The sequence below is a fragment of the Piliocolobus tephrosceles genome, chromosome 18, assembly GCF_002776525.5.
Source record: "Piliocolobus tephrosceles isolate RC106 chromosome 18, ASM277652v3, whole genome shotgun sequence".
NCBI classification, from domain to species: Eukaryota; Metazoa; Chordata; class Mammalia; order Primates; family Cercopithecidae; genus Piliocolobus; species Piliocolobus tephrosceles.
In genome coordinates, this window is record NC_045451.1 from 314,634 (window position 1) to 335,207 (window position 20,574).

The window sequence follows — 20,574 nt, forward strand, 5'->3', positions numbered from 1 at the left end:
CCCTTGCGGATCTTGGTCTTGAAAAGAGGCACCAGTGGAGAGGGATGTTGTCTAAATCAAAGCAACAGATGGGATGAGCTGAGGGACATAGAATCCAAGAGGCAATGTTGGGGGAGCCTGGGGGAGGAGAGGAGACTGCACTTTGTGTGCTGCGTTGGTTTATAAAACCCTCAAATTTGGTAGAAATATTGCAGTTCCTGCCTTGTGAGTGGAACAACACCCTAAGTCCAAGTAGCAGAGGGCAGAGGTCAGAGGTCATCTCGTATTTGCTTTCAGCTGTTCACTTGCAAAATTTCCATTTTAAGTCTACATTGCCTGAGTAGGCAACACACAACCTTTGATCCCACTTCTGCTTTCTGATCCCAGGACTCATTTGAGTCTCTTGTTTATCAACCGTTTTCAATCCCAAACCCCATGGGGCTTCCCAGGAGCCACCTAGAGGCTGCAGTGTTTTCCAGGACCTTGGCTGCTGTCTTGTCCTGGGGCTGCACAGATGGGGAGGTTGGCTAATAACCTGTCATTGCAGGTGCTGGGCCCTGGAGGGTGCTGGGTCCCTGTCACATTGTCCATGTGTCTCTGTGTCTGTGCAGAGGTGCTTGTCAAGTGCACATGTGGAACCAGCCATCCTTTTACAGCAGAGTGTACTCTGAAACAGCTTTATCAGGTAGCCTTCTGAAGGGTTTTGACCTGGGGCAGCTGTATTTGCAACCGAAGCTTGCATACAGCCGAGTTTCTAGGAAAAGGGGAGCAGGATCTGTCTGGCTGCTTTCTATCGGCACAGCACGCTTGTGGCAGGCTCTGTGCTGCCTTTCTCCTGAGAGATTAAATGGAAATGTGGTAACTTAATTTTTGGCTCAGTTTTTCTCCCATTCTCCCCATTTACTTTTTTATGATATTGGAAGAGGTTAGGTTTAAAGAAAAATAGTTCAGAAAATGGATTTTCTAATGCACAAAACCAAAATCTTGTGATCTTTCTGTTCTAGTTTTTTTTTTTTAAGAAATGCAAAAAGTTCTGAGAACACAGCTGTTGACCTGCGTTAAAACCAGTCTGTTTCTGTCTTTTTCCCCTTTCTGTTTCTGTCTCCCTTTTTAACGTGTAGCTGCAGATAGCAAGGATGAAGAAGTCAAAGTCGCCCCCAGGCGGTCCTTCCTGGGTATGTACCCTGTGCGTGCACCGCCCGCAGCGCGTTCCTTTTGCCTCATTCCTGCAGCTGTACTTCCTCCTGTCATTGCTTCCATCTGTGCATGTGCGTGCGTCATCTTTACCAAATGTGGCCGAGTCTACAGCAAACTAATCAACCCCTAGCTCTGCTGTTTTCAAGCATGAAGTAGTTCTTAGAAGCCTGTCCACGTTCTTCTGTGTGTGGGGAGATGGGGGCGGGAAGGGGAAGAGGGAGGGAGACAGGAAGGGAGGAGAAAATTTTAGATGACAAAGTTTGGATTTTGTTAAATTTATTCCGAAGTATTTTATCCTTTTTGATGCTATTGTAAATGGAAATGTTTTCTTAATTTCAGTTCTGCTTGTTCATTGCTACTTTATAAAAATGTAATTGATCATTGCATGTTGATCTTGCATCATGCAATTCTGCTGAACTGGTTTGTTCTAAGAGTTGTTTAGTAGATTCTCTATATATGATTCTGTCATTTGCAAATAGAGATGGTTTTAATTCTTCCTTACCAATTTAGTTGCTTTTATTTCTTTTTATTGTTTAATTATCCTGGTTATAAGCAGTGAGAGTGGATGTACCTATCTTATTCTTCATTTTAGTGAGAAAGCATTCCATCTTTCACCACTAAGTATGATGTTAGTCAATGGATTTTCCATAGTTGCCCTTCATTAGGTTAAGGCAGTTCCCTTTTATTTGAGTTTGTTGGGTGTTTTTATAGTAAGAGTTAGAGTTTGCCAAATGCTTTTCTGTGTCTGTTGAGATGATCATGTGGGTTTTGTTTTTTATTCTACTATGATGATGTACTATCTTGATGGATTTTTGTGTGTTGAACCAACCTTGCATTCTTGGGATAAATTCATGTGGTCATGGTGTCTAACACTTTTTATCTGTTGCTGGATTTTATTTGCTAGTATTGGGGATTTTTTGTATCTGTATTCATAAAAGATAATTGTCTGTAGTTTTCTTGTGATGACTTTGTCTAGATTTAGTACTAGGATAATACTGGCCTTATAAAACAAGTTGGGAAATGTTCCCCTCCTTTTCTATCTTTTTAGAGTTTGCAAAGGGTTGATACTAATTCCTCTTTAAATATTTTTAGAGTTATCCAGTGAAGCCATCTGGGCTTGGGCTTTTCTTTGTGGAAAGTTTTAAAATTACGAATTCGATCTCTTGTTATAAGTCTATTCAGGTTTTTTGTTTCTTCGTAAGTCAGTTTTGGTAGTTTGTATTGGAATTTTTCCATTTCACCTAAGTTATCTAATTTGTTGACATATAATTTTTCTTAGTATTCCCTTAGAATCCTTGGTATTTCTGGAAAGTCATCAGTAATGGTTCCTCTTTCATTCCTGACTTAAGTAATTTGATCCCCTCCTTTCCTTTCTTTTTTTGGTCAGTCTAGCTAAAAATTTGTCAATTTTTTGTTCTTGTCAAATAACCAACTTTTTAAAAGGTGTTTCTTTTTCCGTTCTTTCTTCCTTTTTTTCACATTGCCCATCAAAGAACCAATTTTTGGTTTTGTTGATTTTCTTTATTGCTTTTCTATTCTCTGCTTTATTTCACTCTAATATTCTTTCTTTCCTTATGCTTGCTTTGGGTTTAATTTACCTTTTTCTTAAGGTGGAGGTTAGATCATTGATTTTTTTTCTTTCTTCCTTTCTAATGTAGTTATTGGCAGCCATAATTTCTCTCTAAGCAGGTGCTTTACCTGCGTCCTATACTTTGGTGTGTTGTGTTTTTGTTTTCATGCACCTGAAAGTATTTTAAAATTTACTTCAAGGTTTCTTCTTTGACCCTTTTATTATTTAGGAATGTGCTAACTTCCACATATTTGTGAATACCCCAAAATGTCTTCTGTTATTGATTTCAAATTTATTTCCATTATATTTGTAGAATATACTGTTTTATTCCGGTACTTTTATTTATTTTTTAAAAATTTTTGGAGACAGAGTCTTGCTCTGTTGGCTGTGGTGTGACTTGGGCTCACTGCAACCTCCGCCTCCTGGGTTCAAGCAATTCCCGTGCCTCAGCCTCCCGAATAGCTGGGACTACAGGTGCGTGCCACTACACCTGGCCAATTTTTTGTATTTTTTATAGAGACAGCGTTTCACCATGTTGACCAGGCTGGTCTCAAACTCCTGAGCGCAGGTGACCCACCCACTTCAGCCTCCCAAAGAACTAGAATTACAGGCATGAGCCACCACGCCCAGCCAGATTCCAGTACTTTTAAATAGAGGCACATCTTACGGCCTAGCATATGATCTATCTTGGAGAATATTTGATGTCCATTTTACTGTGGTTGGGTAAAGGTGGAGGGTTGTCTGTTAGGTCAAGTCTACAATTTCTTTATTGTTCTTCTGTGTAGTTGTTACATCCATTACTAAATGTAGGTGTGGAAGTCTGTAAGTGTTTTTGAATTATCTTTTTCTCTTTTCACTTCCGTCAGTTTTTGCCTGATGTATTTTGGGGTTTTGTTGTTTGTTAGGGACGTATATGCATATTTTCTGTTTTGATGTCTGTTTCTTCTGATGTTAGTGTCATCACATGCACATCTCCTGTGGTTGCCATTCGATGTATTCTTTCCATTGTTTTACTTTTAACTTTCTTATATCTTTGAATTTCAAATGAGTCTTCCGTATACATGCAATGGATCTTTAAAAAAATCCATTCTGGCAATTCTGCTCTCTGATTTGATTATTTCATTCACACTTAATGTTATATGTTCAGATTTACATCTGCTACTTTACTTTTTGTTTTCTGTATATATATCCCATGCCTTTTCCCCTTAGCTGTTGCTCCTTTACAGCTTCCTTTTGTATTAAGTAAATATTTTCTAATGTAGCATTTTAATTTCTTTAAATAATGTTTTCTGAATTATTTTCTTAGTAGTTACTTGAAGGCTTACAACATGCATCTTAACTTATCAGAATCTACTTCAAATTTATACTAACTTAATTCCAGTGACAGGAATCTTGCTCCTACATGGTTTGATTTCCTCCTCCCTTTTTAAATGGTATGATTATTATACATATTATGTCTACATATATTACAACCTAGCAATATATTTTTCTGATTGTTCCTTTATATACATTTTATGTCATTCAAGAACTGGAGGCTGGGCGTGGTGGCTCACGCCTGTAATCCCAGCACTTTGGGAGGCTGAGGCAGGCGGATCACGAGGTCAGGAGATCAAGACCATCCTGGCTAACACGGTGAAACCCCATCTCTATTAAAAAAATACAAAAAAATTAGCCGGGCGAGGTGGCGGGCACGTGTAGTCCCAGCTACTCAGGAGGCTGAGGCAGGAGAATGGCGTGAGCCCGGGAGGCGGAGCTTGTGATGAGCCGAGATTGCACCACTGCACTCCAGCCTGGGTGGCAGAGCGAGACTCCAACTTAAAAAAAAAAAAAAAAAAAAAAGAACTTGAGAGAAGAAAGGAGAACAAACATATGGAGTTATTTTATTAACCTTATTTACCATTTGTAGTTCCTTTTATTTCTTTCTGAGACTGAGTGCCATCTACAGTCATTTCCTTTCTCTAATACAGTTTTGATCCCTTCCATCTCATTTGTGCTATTGATATTATTGTCAGTTATGTTACATTTCTTTAGGGTAAAGGCCCCCAAACAATACGATGCATATTGTTTTATGCAGTTACATTTTAAGTCAACTAAGAGAGGAAAGGAGAAGAAATGTGCACCGATATCACCTTTTATAATAACTGACATCATCGTCTTTATATTCTTTTTTTATGTGGATTTGAATTGCTTCTGATGTTACTTGTTTTCAGCATGAAAAACTTGTTTTCTGTAAGGTGTGCCTACTAGCAACAGATTCTCTCAGTTCTTGTTTATCTGGCAATCTTTATTTTCCCCTTATTTTTTTAAAAACGTTTTACTAGATATAAGAATCTTAGTTGATGATTTTTTTTTCTTTTCAGTGCTTTGAATATGTTATTCCACTGCCCTCTGGACTCCATTGTTTCTGATGAGAAGTCAGCTGTTAATCTTATTGGGGTTTCCTTGTAAGTGATAAATTATTTTTCTCTTGCTACTACTTTCAAGATTCTGTCTTTGTTTTTTTGGCATTCGTTATTTAGACTGTGATGTGTCAGGTGTGGATCTCTTTATCAGGCTTGCAATTTGTTGAGCTTCTTGGGTGTGTAGATCAATATTTTCATCGTATTTGGGAAGTTTTCAAAAGTCATTATCTCCTTGAATATTTTTTTCTGCTCCCCTCTCTCCTCTCCTCAAGCTCACCCATTCTGCATGTGCCGGTGCCCTTTCCTGTCATCCTGCCTTTCTCTGAGACTGTGTTCTTTTTTCTTAATTCTATTTTCTGTTTGTTCTTTAGGTTGCATCATCTTTATTGAGCTTTCTTTGAATTCACTGATTCTTCTGCCAGCTCAATCTGTTGTTGAGCCCTCATAGTGAGTTTTAAAATTTCAGTTGTGCTTTGCAACATCAGAATTTCCACTTGGTTTTTTTTTTTTTTTAGAATTTCTGTCTCTTTATTGATAATCTTTGTGTGATCAATTGTTGTCATATTTTCTTTTAATTCTTTATGCATGGATCCCTTTAGTTATATGAACATATTTGTAATAGTTATCTTAAAGTCTTTTTCTACTGAGTCCAACACTTGTGCCTCTTCAAAAGCAATTTGTGTCCTGCTTATTTTTTTCCTCTTCTGTCTCTTTGTATAACTCATTTTGTTTTGTTATTGCAAGCTGGACATTTTAGGTAAACTATAGTAGCAGCTGTGGATACGGATTCCCCCAGTTGGGGGAAGGATGACTCATTGTTTGCTTGTTTGTTTTGTGATTTGGCTGGACTAGTGCAGTCTCTGGACCTCTTCTCTCTCAGGTGTGGTGGTTCTGGCTGGCTGTGACCCTCCCTGATCTTCCTGTTAAGCTTCTGGTGGTCAAACCAGCTGCTGGCCTCATTGGTGGCTGCCAGCTGATTTGGTGATGCCCTGGGGGATGTATTCCCCACAGCTGAGCAGGGTGGCCATTGAGGCCACTGTTTGGTGGTGGTTCAGTCCCCAGGAGGGCTTCTCTTGGCTGTCCTTTCTGGTTCTGTTTGATAAACTTTGAGCTCGTCATGGAGCTTCTAGTTCCTCTTAGTTGCTGGCTGCCGAGGTCTCTGTTGTTTTTGTTAGCATCCTTACACTTGAACTTGCACCTGCTCTAAGTAGGGCATCCCTCTAGGGAGAGCTATGGAGCTCTCTATCCTGATACTGCCATCGCCAGGACAGAACCTCTGGACCTCTGAGGGTGACAGCTCTGCTCTGAGTGGTGCACGGGAAGTGGGTTGTTGCCTCTGGTCTTCTTAGTTTGCCCCTGCTTGTGTGGAACCTCTCCCAGTGAGGAAGCTGAGGCAGGGACAAGGGATGCTCATTGTCCTTTGCCCCTGCGCCATGGGTGGGGGCTGAGTGGAGGAAGGGAGCCTGGGGAGACAGGAACTGAGTAGGCGATGAAGAGCTTGGGCGCCTGACATGGCTGCAGTGGTACTGGGGAAGAGGGAGCCCATCTTTTCAGTTGCCTGCTGGGAGTAGAGCTTTTGTCACATGGGGATGGGGAAGCAGATTGTGACTCAAGTGTCACAAGGTTGCTGTTCCTGCTGCCACTTAGGTGGTTTTCTTGGGTAAGTTTTTCTCCATTCGCCATGTGTCCCTAAGACATGTTAGGGACTTGAAGTGGGTGCTGTTTGTAATGTTCACCATCGCAGTGATTTTGCTGGAGAGGGTCTGTGGAGAACCGTGCACTGCTGTTCTGGAAGAGCCTGCCGTCTCTGTTGTTTCTGACTTGGCTGAAACCCTGATGGCTGGAAGTATGAAGAATGTTTCAGGCTGGGAGGGCAACACTCTTGTGTTTTTGTTCAACGGCTGCATTGAGTAAACGCGGCAGCCGAGCGTCCTGTGTGGGGTGTGTCGTGTTGCGGAGGGACTCCTGGAACTGTCCTGAAGGCCTCTTTAGAAGTAGGTAGCCCAAAACTTTCATTTTAAAGTGACTTGGGGAAAACGTTTATTCCAGTGCCATCTGGGTTGGGGCCTTTCTGGGCTGTTTCTGCTGTGTGTGACGACGTGTTTGTGTCCTGATTTCGGGCAGAAGCCGTTCAGGCTGGAGGGCCATGGCTCCCTTGGCTGCGGTGACAGCCCAGCCCCTCACCTCTCTCACCTGTCCACCGTTGGGTGTCCCGCTGAGCAGACTCTGAGCAAATGAGGGGCCTGGAGATGTCAATTAGGATAAAGGGGGTAAAAGGCTTCTGAAAATGAGAAGCGGCTGAGAGCAGGCAAGGCCGCCCGACAGGGCCCATCTGGCTCCTCTCTCCCAGGGCCTCCCTGGCGCTGGCTGAGGTGACTGCAGGAATGTGAGTCTCAGCAGCTGTTAGGGCAGTGTGGCGGCGAGCGCTTGTCTGTCTGTGCAGCCTTGGGTTCGGCCGTGGACGCCTGTCTTGGCAGTTGCTTGATTTGTCCTTGCTGAGTGGGAGGGTGTTTGTTTCCCAGGGTCCTCTTTGAAGCCAGCACGGCTCCCCACTCCCGCTCTGGCCCTGGACGTGCTCCGTCCCCACGCTGTCTGTCCCACTCACCGGGGTTGGGGTGGGGGCTCTGTCACTCTCCGAGGGTCTCTGGTGTGGGTCTCTCTGCGTCGTCCTCTGGCCCCAGCTATGCCATCTCCCTGTGCCTGTTGCCGCCTGCTGCACAGGTGGCGGGATTAGAGGGGGTCAGCGAGGACAGTGCCGGTCTCGAAGGCTAAGAAGGGCATTCATACTCATTCTGCAGCAGGTGGTGTGGCTGTCTTTGTTAAAATCCTTTCGTGTCCCTGATCCTTAGGATAAAGTAAAAGTGGGCCCTGGTGGCCTCAGGGGCCTCCTGTCTGTGCTCTCCCGACTGTAGCCTGCGCCCCTCAGGTCCCCCTGATGAGCCCCTGTGTGCCTGCCCGGGGTCCTGCTGAGCCCTGCCTGCAGCTCCGGGCACCTGGGTGGTGCCTGTTTGCTCCACTCCCAGGTGGCTGGGCCGTTTCCAAGGACAGGCTCTGCCTGCTCAGCTGGCGTGGGGTGGAGAAGCAGACGCAGCAGGTGGGGCTGGTACCTGCCTGGAAGGGCAGCTCGCAGGAGGCCACGTGAGCCTGGACCAGGGATTTGAAGGAAGTGGGAGGTTTTTTTGTTTTTTCATGGAGAGTCGATTTGTATTTTTAAAAATATTGAAACAGTCACAAAGTTAAAGTGGGAGCATGATACAGTTTAGTTGCTGGGACTGGCCGTCACTCCAGGGAGCACCAAAGTGCTTAAAAGAACAGTTTCTGGCCGGGCGCGGTGGCTCACGCCTGTAATCCCAGCACTTTGGGAGGCTGAGGCAGGCGGATCATGAGGTCAGGAGATCGAGACCATCCTGGCTAATCCAGTGAAACCCCGTCTCTACTAAAAATACAAAAAATTAGCCGGGCGTGGTGGTGGTGCGGTGCCTGTAGTCCCAGCTACTGGGGAGGCTGAGGCAGGAGAATGGCGTGAACCCGGGAGGCGGAGCTTACAGTGAGCTGAGATCGCGCCACCGCACTCCAGCCTGGGCGACAGAGCGAGACTCCGTCTCAAAAAAAAAAAAAAGTTCCTTCACCAACACTTGCGGTCAGTAACCTGTAACAGAGCTACAACTAGGAAAACTAGAGTGGTGGTAGCCACTTATTTAAGAAGTCATTCAGGTAAGCAGCTGCACCGTCTGTACTCCTTAAGTAGCAAAGAAGCTGTTATAGTCTCCTGAAAACTATCGCTATGAGTGCTATCATTCTGAACGTAATGTCTCAATTAGAATTCATGCAAGAACCCTGAAAAAAAAAAAAAAAAAAGCAATTTCCTCCCCTCCAGAATGTCCCTGAGCAGTGTGGCCCAGGAGGCTCCGTGGCCCTGTGAAAGTCACCCTGTGGCTCTGGGGTGGAGCTCAGCGTTACTGAGACGCCGTTCACATCCTGTGAGCACCCACCGAGCGTGTGATCTGTGAGTCCCGAGGGTGCCCGCAGGGGTCTGATGCACCCAGGTTCATGCCACATGGCAGTTCTCCGTTCAGTGTTCGAAACCAGTGCTGTGATGCCCTCCAGCCGTCCCAGTCCCAACAGGAAGCTCTCTAGCGTTCTCCTTCCCTCTCACGTTTGTTACTGGAAAGGGCTCCCTACCCAGACCCCAGAAGAGGACTCTTGGGTCTCGTGCAAGAAAGAATCTGAGGCGAGTCCGTAAAGTGAAAGCAGGTTTATTAGGGAGGTAAAGGGATAAGAGAATGGCTCCTTCGTAGGCAGAGCACCCCAAAGGCTGGTGGTCGCCCATTTTTATGGTGATTTCTTGATGGTATGCTAAACAAGGGGTAGAATATTTATGCTCCCCTTTTTAGACCGTATAGGGTAACTTCCTGATGTTGCCACGGCGTCTGTAAACTGTCATGGCGCTGGTGGGAGTGCAGCAGTGGGGACGACCAGAGGTCACTCTCGTGGCCATCTTGGTTTTGGTGGGTTTTAGCCGGCTTCTTTACTGCCAGCTGCTTTATCGGCAAGGTCTTTATGACCTTATCTTGTGCCGACCTCCTGTCTCATCCTGTGATTAAGAATGCCTGACCGTCTGGGAACGCAGCCCAGCGGGCCTCAGCCTCATCTTACCCAGCCCCTGTTCATGACGGAGTTGCTCTTGCTTCAATGCGTCGGACCCGTTGGCTGTCAGATCCTCTGACACCAGGCTCTCCCATGTGCTCCTGTGGACATGAAAACACGGTCTGACGAGAAATCGGATCTTCCTTGCCCATGAGGAGACAGTCTCCTGGTGCACATTCCCCAAGTGGTAAAATTGCTTTTTAATCCAGGAGCAGTTGGACTCATGGAGACTGAGAGCTGGTTTGTTCCCACGGGGCTCCCCGTGGGGGTGCCGGAAGAGATCTGTCTGTGAGTTGAGGGCAGCCGCGCCCATGCGATGCAAGATTCTGAGGATCAGCTGTTCCCTGCAGGCAGCTGAGGGTCCCAAGAACTCAGTGCATGCCAGGGTGGGCCTCTGGTGAGCCCCCCAGGCCTGGAAACATTTGTTCAGCATTAAATGCCTCGTTTTCAAGCCTTATCTTTGGTACCGCTATCTAGAAACACATCTCCGGAAGTCACAGTGTGTGAGTCTGCACTGCCGACTGTCAGCTGTTCTCTCAGCACCTTGCGTGGCCATGGGTGTGCGTCCTAATCGCGTTCTTGCCCTTTTGTTCTTGTTCTCAGAGCCCCTCCTCTCCCACAGCCACCTGCCCTCTTGGATTTCTGTCGCACTTAGTAGTGCAGGGGCCTGGCTGCTTTGGAAAGGGGAGTGCCCTCCCCTCCGAGGTCCCTCGGGATAGGGCCAGCTCTTCTGGAGGACTGCCAGGCGCCTCTCTCTTCTTTACTCGCCGATTTAGAAAACGATTAATGAAAATCTCCTGACACAGGAATCTCTCAGAACTGTGGAAAATGTTCTTTTCCACCTGACAGATCTGGAGTCTCCGTGTCCACGAGGTGTCTCCCGTGTCCTCCAACTTCTCCAGACTGAACTTAGAGATCTCATTTCCCACTGTCTGAGCCACCCCAGGTCAGCTTCAGCCAACGTGTTCCTTACCCAGCTCCTCCCCGCCACCTGCTCCAATTCCCCAGCTCATGTGAGCTGACAGCTAATGGTAGATGGCTGCTAAATTTATTTCAAATTGTCCTGGATACAATGACAGCACCTTAATTCCCAAACTTGGAGTTGAAGGAACTATTTTCAACTTCAGCATCAGAAAATGCTGAATAAGGCCGGGTGCGGTGGCTCAAGCCTGTAATCCCAGCACTTTGGGAGGCCGAGACAGGTGGATCACGAGGTCAGGAGATCGAGACCATCCTGGCTAACACGGTGAAACCCCGTCTCTACTAAAAAATACAAAAAACGAGCCAGGTGAGGTGGCGGCACCTGTAGTCCCAGCTACTTGGGAGGCTGAGGCAGGAGAATGGCGTGAACCCGGGAGGCGGAGCTTGCAGTGAGCTGAGATCCGGCCACTGCACTCCAGCCTGGGCGACAGGGCGAGACTCTGTGTCAAAAAAAAAAAAGGAAATGCTGAATAAGTATTTACTAATAAGTAGATACTTATTAATAAAATAAGTAGATACTTATTAATAAAATAAGTAGATACTTATACCTGCATCTTTTGGTATAAGACAAATGATATATGTTAAAATTTTTTATTTTGTTGTTAAAATTAGAGATATAATTTACATAACATAAAATTCACCATTTTATCACCATTTAAATGTACACAATTTGGTAGTTTTTAGTGTATTTACAGAGTTGTGCAGCCATCACCACTGTCTCATTAGGGAGCCTTTCATCACGCCCAAAGAAACCCCTTTGAACCAGTTTTCTTCTTTTTCCCGAGTTCTGTCTTCCCCCAGCCCCGACAGCTGCTCATCTGCTGTCTGTGCACTCGCCTGTGCTGGACACTTCATAGGAACAGACTCACTAGCGTGTGGTTCCTGCGTCTGGCTTTTGTCACTTGGTGTCCTGTTTCAGGGTCCATCCGTGTTGTTGCATGAATCTGCCCTTTCTTCCTTTTTGTGGCTGAATAATAGTCCACCGTGTACCAGGCCACGTTCTCTTTGGAAATCTGCCCTCACCTGCAACCCGCACATCTCAACTGCCTTGCCTCGTGCCTCTCACCCTGCTGTCCCTCTGCCACCTTCGGGAGCCCCTCCGCTGGCCCGTGAGTGGTAAATGCACGAATCGAGGGTGTTTGGGGTGTGCGATCAAGCTCGCCAGTGCCTTTTTTTTTTTTTTTTTGAGACCAGGTCCCACTCTGTCACCCAGGCTGGAGTGCAGTGGCACAGCCATGGCTCACTACAGTCTTGAACTCTTGGGCTCAAGGGATCCTCCTGCTTCAGCCTCCCAAATAGCTGGGATCACAGGTGCGCACAACCACGCCCTGCTAATTTTTTGTGTTTTTATAAAGATGGAATCTCACTATGTTCAAGACCTCCTGGACTCAAGTGATTCTCCCACCTCATCCTCCCAAGGTGCTGGGATGACAGGTGTGAGCCTCTGCACCTGGCCATGTTGTAGATTTTGATGAAGTCCAGTTTATCTTTTATTTTTCTTTTGTTGCCTGTGTTTTTGGTGTTACAGGTAAAAATTCATTGACAAATCCAATGTCTTGAAGTGTTTCCTCATGTTTTCTTCTGAGAGTTTTAGTTTCAGGTCTTATTTTTAGGTTTTTTATCCGTTTTGAGTTAAATTTCGTATATGGTATAAGGTAAGTGTCCAGGTTCATTCTTTTCTCAGAAACTGTTTAGTGAGGATTTTCTGTTAGTCATTTGCCGATTGACTTCTTTCTAGGGAAACTAAAATAGAAAGGTCCCCACAGGTGGACCTTAGACGTGGTTTTCCCAAGTCCCTTAAACCCTCACTCTCCCATCCACCACCTGCCCATCCATGACCCCACCTGTCCACAGCCCCCCTGCCTGCCCATCCATGGCCTGCCCATCCACCACCCACCCGTCCACAGCCCATCCGCCACCCGCCCGTCCACAGCCCATCCGCCACCCGCCCGTCCACAGCCCGCCTGTCCACCGCCTGCCCACTCACGGTCTCCCTGTCTGTCCGTCCACCACCCACCTATCCACTACCCACCCGTCTGTGGCGCCCCCATCCACCACCCGCCCACCCACGGCCCCCCTGTCCACAGCATCCTGCTCAGCCCCCCTCACTGCAGCTGGGTTTCTTCATGAAATACACGTGAGCCCACGCCCTGCTGTGTTCTGGGAGGTGCCGCATACCGTGCCCATCCTTCCTCTGGCCTTGCCTCCTGTGCGGCCCCTTTCCAGCTTGGATGCTGAGCAGCGTCTCACTCAGAGGGAGGGAGTGTGGAGCAGGAAGTGGGACACAGATCTAGGGTCCAGGGGGATGGGGAGAAGGTGCACAGCCTGGCCACCCCTGCCCTGCCCTCACTGCACTGCCAGCCCCACAGGCAGCCAGCCTCCGACACCCCTGGCCTCTCTGCCCTCTGATGCCCCCAAGCCCCCCTAACCTCACCACACTCCAACCCCTCCAGTCCCTCTAACCTCACCCCTCAGCACCCCCAACTCCCTTGACTTCACCACCTCCCATCAGCCCACCTGTGCAGCCCGTGCCCTGGCCCTGGTGCTGTAAGGACAGGTCAAGGGCAGGCACATCACACGCCTTGCAGGCATCTTGGCAGGTTTGTCTCCATTCACCTTTTCCCTGCAGCTGTGTCCCCCGGAGTGCATGTGTCCACCCGCCTCCTTTAAGTCGCTAATTTCTGTGAGTGCTTATGAGTATGTTTTCTACAGAATGCGTCATCTAGCAAATGACACCGTGCAGGAGGGATATGGTACGGATTTACTGAGCCTCGCTGCCTGAGGCATGTTGTAGAACTCAAGGTCAACTCGCTGAATCCCCAGAATGTCCTAGGGGTGGTCCCTGTCTCTTCCTGGTAACACCTGAGGAACAGGAGACCGTAGTTAACCCGAGGGGGGCTGCGCCCCAACCCAGGCATCAGATTCCAGTGCAGGGCACTCCCTGTACTGTCCCGCTTCTCAGAGAGTAAGATTAATTTGAAGAATTTTAGCATTTTTTTTTGTAAAGAGACAAGTGTCTGTGTGTTGCCTAAGCTGGCCTCAACTCCTGGGCTCAAGTAATCCTCCCTCCTCGGCCCCCGAATAGCTGGGACTGTAGGTGCCCACTGCACCTGTCCTGATGTCAGCGTCTTTTTCATTGAGTTAATATTTGTACCAAGGTCTTTCAGGGGGTGTGATCAAGATTACATGGCTCCTCTGACCCTGACCTCTTGCTGGGTTCCCATCTCCCTGACCCTGACCTCTCACTGGGTCCCCGTCTCTCCTCCCTGACCTTGACCTCTCCCTCGGTCCCCGTCTCTCCTCCCTGACCCTGACCTCTTACTCAGTTCCCAAGTTCCCGTCTCTCCTCCTCTGACTCTGATCTCTTGCTCAGTTCCTGTCTCTCCTCAGTGACCCTGATCTCTTTCTTGGTTCCCGTCTCTCCTCTGCCCTTGACCTCTCCCTCAGTTCCTGTCTCTCCTCCTCTGACCCTGATCTCTTGCTTGGTTCCTGTCTCTCCTCACTGACCTTGACCCCTCGCCTGGACCCTAAGTTGTGCTGAGGCCGCTTCTCCCTCTCGCCCTAGACTTCGACCCCCACCACTTCTGGCAGTGGAGCAGCTTCTCGGACTATGTGCAGTGCGTCCTGGCCTTCACGGGCGTGGCAGGCTACATCACCTACCTGTCCATTGACTCCACCCTGTTTGTGGAGACCCTGGGCTTCCTGGCCGTGCTGACCGAAGCCATGCTGGGCGTGCCGCAGCTTTACCGCAACCACCACCACCAGTCCACGGAGGGCATGAGGTAGGCCGGGGATGCCGCCACGGAAGCATCACTGCTCCAGAGGCACCACGTGGCTGCAGATTTGGTAAAAATCAAACAACGCCTGTGTGACTGGCTGTGTATTTCCCATGTTGACCTGTGAAGCTGACGGTTAAAAAATAGTCAGGTTTACAGGCCTTGGTCCCTCGACCTCGTGTTGGAGCAGATGAGCTTGTGTGGGCCACGTGAGGGGCAGCCGAGACCCTCTTGCCGGCACTCCACCCAGCACGGGGTTGGGAGCCGCTCCTTCAGGGCCGTTGAGGCAGAGCCTTCCCGTGGGAGGGATGTCCCAGTGTCTGGCCACACAGGGCAGAGCAGGCTCGGCCCACCACGCCAGGAGGAGTGCAGGGCAGCCAGCCTGGCCCAGGCTCAGGGCGGGTCTGGTGGGGCAGGGAAGGTGGTGTGGGGGCTGCCTTGGACACTGTCCTCGGTCTCTCCCCACTGGCCCCAGCATGGCCTCTGGCCTCTGAGGTATGTGGTAGAAGGCTGGGCAGGCTGATGTTCAGAACCATAGACCATGCCTGGGCACCCTGCCCCAGTGCGTGCTGGGACACCCCCGTGACCGCCAGGGATAGGGCACGAAGTAAGCAGCACAATTCCCACGGGCTCAATCAAGGTCCTGGATGGAAACCACATTGTAATAAAAACAGATCGGCTTGCTGCGGCAGTGGCAGAAAACTCTCGTCCCTCACACCTTCAATCCCCAGGCCCGCTCCTCACTGAGGACCCCCCCCGGTGCCCGCTCCTCACTGAGGACCCCCCCGGTGCCCTCTCCTCACTGAGGACCCCCCCGGTGCCCCAACACTGTGCTTGGGTCTGGTCTCCGTCACAGATGCTGAGGCTGATTCGGAGGGAATGTTATTCTTGGATTTGTTATGTTTGGGAAACAGCCTGGAAGACGGGCTGACGTGTGTTTTTGTGTTTGAGAATGGGTGCCCAGGGACCATAGCACCCCCTTTAGGGCTTTCCTGTGAGTATTTGCAGGTTTGGTGTGAGGGCCAGGGGTCCTGTGGGGTGTAGGTTCAGTTGCTGGTTATAGGTGAAGGTAGGAGGGCTTGCTGCAGGTGTGGGGTGGTGGTAGGGGGTGAGACGCAGGTACAGGTCAGGGTTACAGGTGTGGGTTGTAGGTAGGGGTGTGGGGTGTAGGTATGGGTTGGGGTGTGGGGTGTGGGGTGCAGGTGTGGGTTCTAGGCATGGGTGTGGATTATAGTTATGGGTGTGCAGTGTAGGTATGGGTGTGGGACGTAGGTACACATATGAAGTGTAGGTATGGTTGGAGTGTGGGGCATGGGGTGCAGGTGTGGGTTGTAGGCATGGGTGTGGCAGGTAGGTACAGGTGTGTGCTGTAGGTACTCGTGTGGGCCATGGGTATGGGTGTGAGGCGTTAGGTGCAGGCTGCATTTATGAGTGTGGGTTGTAGGTAGAGGTGTGATTTGGAGGGAATGTTACTTGGGTATGGACGTGAGGTGTAGGTACGCGTTGGGGTGCGGGGTGCAGGTGGGGGTTTAGGTACAGGTGTGGGTTGTAGGTGTGGGAGGTAGGTGCAGGTATGAGGTGTCAGTACGGGTTGGGTGTGGGGTGTAGGTGGGGGTTGTAGGTAGAGGTATAGGGCATGGGTGTGGGGTGTATTGGGTGTGGGTTGTAGGTAGAGGTGTGGGGCATGGGTCCAGGTGTGGGGTGTTGGCATGGGTGTGAGGCAGGGACAGGTTGGGGTGTGGTGTGGGGTGCACGTGGGGATTGAGCTGCCCGGGTTGGTGCGGTTACAGTGAATCAAGACCACGGGGGTTGCTGGGGTTTCCTGGGTGAGGGTGCGTGGAGGCCTGAGCGCGTGTCCGTGGCTGGAACAGGCTCCCTCACTGTTGTGTTGGGCAGTGGCAGCCCTGAGGGCTTCGGTATGGGACCCGAAAGGCAAGGATGCTCCCAGATGGAAAGTGGGTCTCAGGGCAGGCGTTGCGTGTGAGCTCCCTGGCTGGACGTGGGCCTGGTCCGGCGGAGTGTGGGGTCCCCAGCCACCCCACAGCTGGAGATCCTGTGGGCAGTGCCCGGGTGCCGAGCTTGTGACCTGGAGATCTGTGGGAGGTGCCTGGGTGCCAGGCCTGTGCCCTCCTGAGTGTCACCGCAGCCTCGTGGTGAGGTTCTCAACGGATCAGGACCCCACGTGGTGGCCTCCTGGCCCCTCTCATGAGGAGCTGGCCGTGTGTGGCCTTGGCCTGGCGAGGCCTGAGAGGGCTGCTCACAGGGGCTCCGGGCTTGGCAGGAGGCGTTGTCCCCGGTCCTAGGGAATGTGTCTCAGGGATCCCGGGAGGTGCAAGTGTTCTCCCTTTGAGTTTGCCCCGCCCCCTGGCTGAGCACCAAGCCCCTGTGCGATACCCTGGGCTTCCTTCTGCTTCTGTAAACCTCAGGTGTGGCTGGGGACAGGATGTCACAGGCACCTCATCTCCCCGTCGGGCCGTGGGAGGCTTGGCCTCTGTCCCTGCCGGGAGGGCCAGGCAGAAGATGGGCAACCCACACAGCTGGCACGTTGTGAGGGCTTAGATGGGGTCCTGAGGCTGAGGGAGGTGGAGCAGTCTCTGCGGAGGAAGTGGGCAGTGAGGTCAGCCAGCTTCAAGTGCCGGACCGCTGAGACCCTGTGCATCCTCGTCAGGAAGGGGGACCAGGAGCAGCAGCGTGGCCCGGTTGGCTCGGAGTGATGGAGCGTGTGGTTGCTTGTTTCCCGTTGCAGTTACGTTAATGAGCCCTGAGGCACCCCCAGAGAATCTCTGCGTTGAGGCCCTGGCCTGGCCCTGGGAGGATGGGGAGGGACAGGGTGGGCTCTGGGGGGATGGGGAGGGGATGGGGCTGGCCCCGCCCGTGCTGCCCGCCATCCTGCATGGGGGAGCTTCAGCCCTCCCCATCCGGTCCACCCGGTTCATCCACTTTTCAGAGTGACCATGGGGTGGTTTTCCCACTGGAACACAGAAGGCATTTGCCGCTAGAACACCAGCCAGCCTGACCCCATGCCTGGCTGGACGAGTCTGGGGTCTATTTGGGGGACATTGCCTCTGCATGGCCTGAGGGAAGGTTTTGGGAGGGTTCTCAGCTAAACGGGAAAGGAAACAAGACCACTCCAGGCTCGGCCTTTGTGCCACACGTCCTTACTTCTGCTGCTCTGACGCCGCGTTTTGCCTTGGCCCCGGGTTTTAGCATGACCCGAGCATGAATTCTGGAGGCCCAGCAGCTGCCTTCCACAACCTGAGACGCCACGGGGTGTCGGTCCCCATGTTCCCAGGAAGGCAGGGCCTGCAGGGCTCGGGCCAGCGAGGTGGGGGCTGTTCCTGAGGTTCACTCTGGGCAGGGCTGAGTCAGGAGCCGGCTGTACCTGCGCGTGTGAAGCTGCGTCTCCTTGGGCCTGTGGGCCCTGCCCACCTTCCTCCCTTGGCGCCGCAGACTGTGGGGCACAGGGTCCCACCTCTGCCCCCCTTGCTGTGTGGTCTCCTGGCTTCTCCGCATGGGGTCCAGGCCACCGCTCTGTGGATCTTCAGCCCTCCCCAGCCTGGGTTCCACTTGCTCTCCAGATGTGGCTTGGGCAAGGGGGACGTCTCCCCTTCACCACTTCCTGGGTGCCCCTGTGGACCTGCCTGCTCCTCCTGGCCCACGGCAGCCTTGGGGTGGGCTGCAGAGAACCCCACCTCCTGCTGTCAGAGGCAGGTCAGAGACAGCTCAGGCTCTTGTGTGCTCCAACCTGCCTGATGGGGCATTGTGGTACCCCCAGCCCTGGCAGGATTTGTGATTCTTGAAGCCATTGTGGGTAGTGGTTTCTGAACGCAGGTTTGATAGATCATGTGTGCTTCCTGTATAATCTTCAGGTTCGTGTTTAAGATGACGTATTTAAAATGTGCACACAAACGTACTTACAGATACGTAAAAAACCAAGACTTTGGGCTGGGTGTGGTGGCTCACGCCTGTAATCCCAGCAGTTTGGGAGGCCAGGGCAGGTGGATCATGAGGTTAGTTCAAGACCAGCCAGGCCAAGATGGTGAAACCCCGTCTCTACTAAAAATGCAAAAATTAGCTAGGTGTAGTGGCAGGCACCTGTAATCCCAGATACGCGGGAGGCTGAGGCAGGAGAATCATTTGAACCTGCAAGGTGGAGGTTGCAGTGAGCCAAGATCATGCCACTGCATTCCAGCCTGGGCGACAGAGTGAGACTCAGTCTAAAAAAAAAAAGTCAAGACTTTGGTGGCGAATGGTGACATGAGCCTGAAACGTGACAGCCTGAAGGCTTCAGCTCCTTTTCTCTGGGGACCTGCTAGTGCCACCGTCCTGGGTGAGGGAGGCGTGCTGCCTGGAGCCTGCCCTGGGACCCGCAGCCTCAGCTCCACGTTAAACCGAAGGTCCCTAGGATGTTTGATAGGAAGTGACTCAAGAACTCCCGGGTCGATCTCACAGCAGCCCTGCTTCTGGAAAGTCCTGCGTCTCGTGTACACGCACACACGTGCACAGGCTGGCGTGCACCGTTGCCTCCTTGCATGCACACACACACACAGCCATGCACACACACACACAGCCATGCACGCACGGTTCTACCTTGGAGCAACTGCCGGATGCATTTTTGAACAGTGACTTCCCTTTAGAAAATACTATGTGGTTGTAGGTTCTGAACCAGTAACGAGATGTGATAAAGCTTCAGAAACAGGTTTACTAATTAACGCAGCAGGCTCTGAAGGGCGGATTCTCTGAGAGTGTTTGCATTCCTCTTCCTCTAGTTTTTACTGGATTTGAAGACTGTTACCTAACAAGGATTGGAGGGTGACGTGGGCGTAGATGATGAGGGCAGCCAGGGAGCTTTGGTGTTGCCAGATGGGGAGGAGCCTGAAATGCAGAATACATTGGCGGCGGAAGAGCCTGGGCAGGTGCCTGTGTGGCCCTGACTGTGTGTGACCACAGTGGCCGAGTGCGGATGGGTGACCAGGCAGGCATGGCATGGTGCCTGCAAGCAGGTGAAGCTGAGGCTCAGGCAGCCCCCGCAGGGGAGGATTTGAACTACGTCAGTCCTTACTCCTTGGGGCTGCCCTGGTCCAGCCAGGACATGGGCTGGATCTAGAAGCCGAGCTCTTACCCAAACTCTAGAGCAGGCTGTGTGGGTCCTCAGCCTCTGGGTGTGTGGCATGTCTCCCCTGGGGCCACGTCTTCATGACACTCAGACCCCCCCGTCACCGTGTCTTTCCTTATGCCTTTGATGCAGAGCAGGCCTCGGTGGTTCTGAGTGGAGTGACTGCTGCACAGGACACCTGGGTTAACATTAAGTGAGCTCGGTGCCTGCAGGCTGGCCCATGTGACAGGAGGGTTCAGCAGAGGCTCTGGAACGTTACAAAGTGTGACCCACCTGAGATGTGATTCCCATCACAGTATACTTATGGGGCCGCGAAGCCAGCACCACGGTCTAATTCCAGAACATTTTCCATACCCTGGGAAGCAACTCCGCGGTCACTGGCAGTCATTACCACTGCCCCAGCCTCTGCTGCCACTCCTCTGCTTCCCATCTCCATGGGCTTGCCTTTCCAGACACGTCACATCAGTGGTGCCTGGCAACGCATGGCCTGGTGCTACGTGGCCTGGCGGTACGTGGCCTGGCGATACGTGGCCTGGTGGTATGTGGCCTTGTGCTTGGCTTCTTTCCCTGCACTTTGTGTTCTCAGGGTTCATCCATGCTGCAGAAGGGGTCAGTGTTTCTTTCCTTTTTGTGGTTGAAAAAGTGTTCCTTCCATAGATTTGCCACATTTGCTCTTCCGTTCTTCAGCTGAGGGATGTTTGGTTGTTTAATGTTTAGGCTGTTAACATGCGATGGACACTCATGAACAAGTTTTTATATGGACGTAGTTTTCCTTTCTCGCGGATGTAGGCGTGGGGTGGAATCCCCGGTGGGATGTGACCCTGTTTAATAATTTGCAGAGCCGCGAGCCTGTTTTCCGTCCCTTCCCTGCTCCCGTCCCCTTCCCGCTCCTGTCCCCCTCCCTGC

The 20,574-nt window shown here is 50.8% G+C and overlaps 1 protein-coding gene across 4 annotated transcripts in view; it reads left to right on the forward strand.

The window, feature by feature from the left end:
- The window catches only part of SLC66A2 (solute carrier family 66 member 2), a 50,305-nt gene that overhangs the window by 17,239 nt on the left and 12,492 nt on the right, over window positions 1–20,574 (forward strand). For 2 of the 4 annotated variants that reach the window (XM_023224821.1, XM_023224819.2), the window contains exons 4-5: window positions 1,101–1,154; window positions 14,342–14,558. The exons of 1 other annotated variant lie outside the window; for it this stretch is intronic. In XM_023224821.1, the coding sequence (XP_023080589.1) occupies window positions 1,101–1,154; window positions 14,342–14,558 (271 nt within the window). The remainder of the gene's footprint in view (window positions 1–1,100; window positions 1,155–14,341; window positions 14,559–20,574) is intronic. One more of the 4 variants, XM_023224822.2, reaches the window with a different exon arrangement.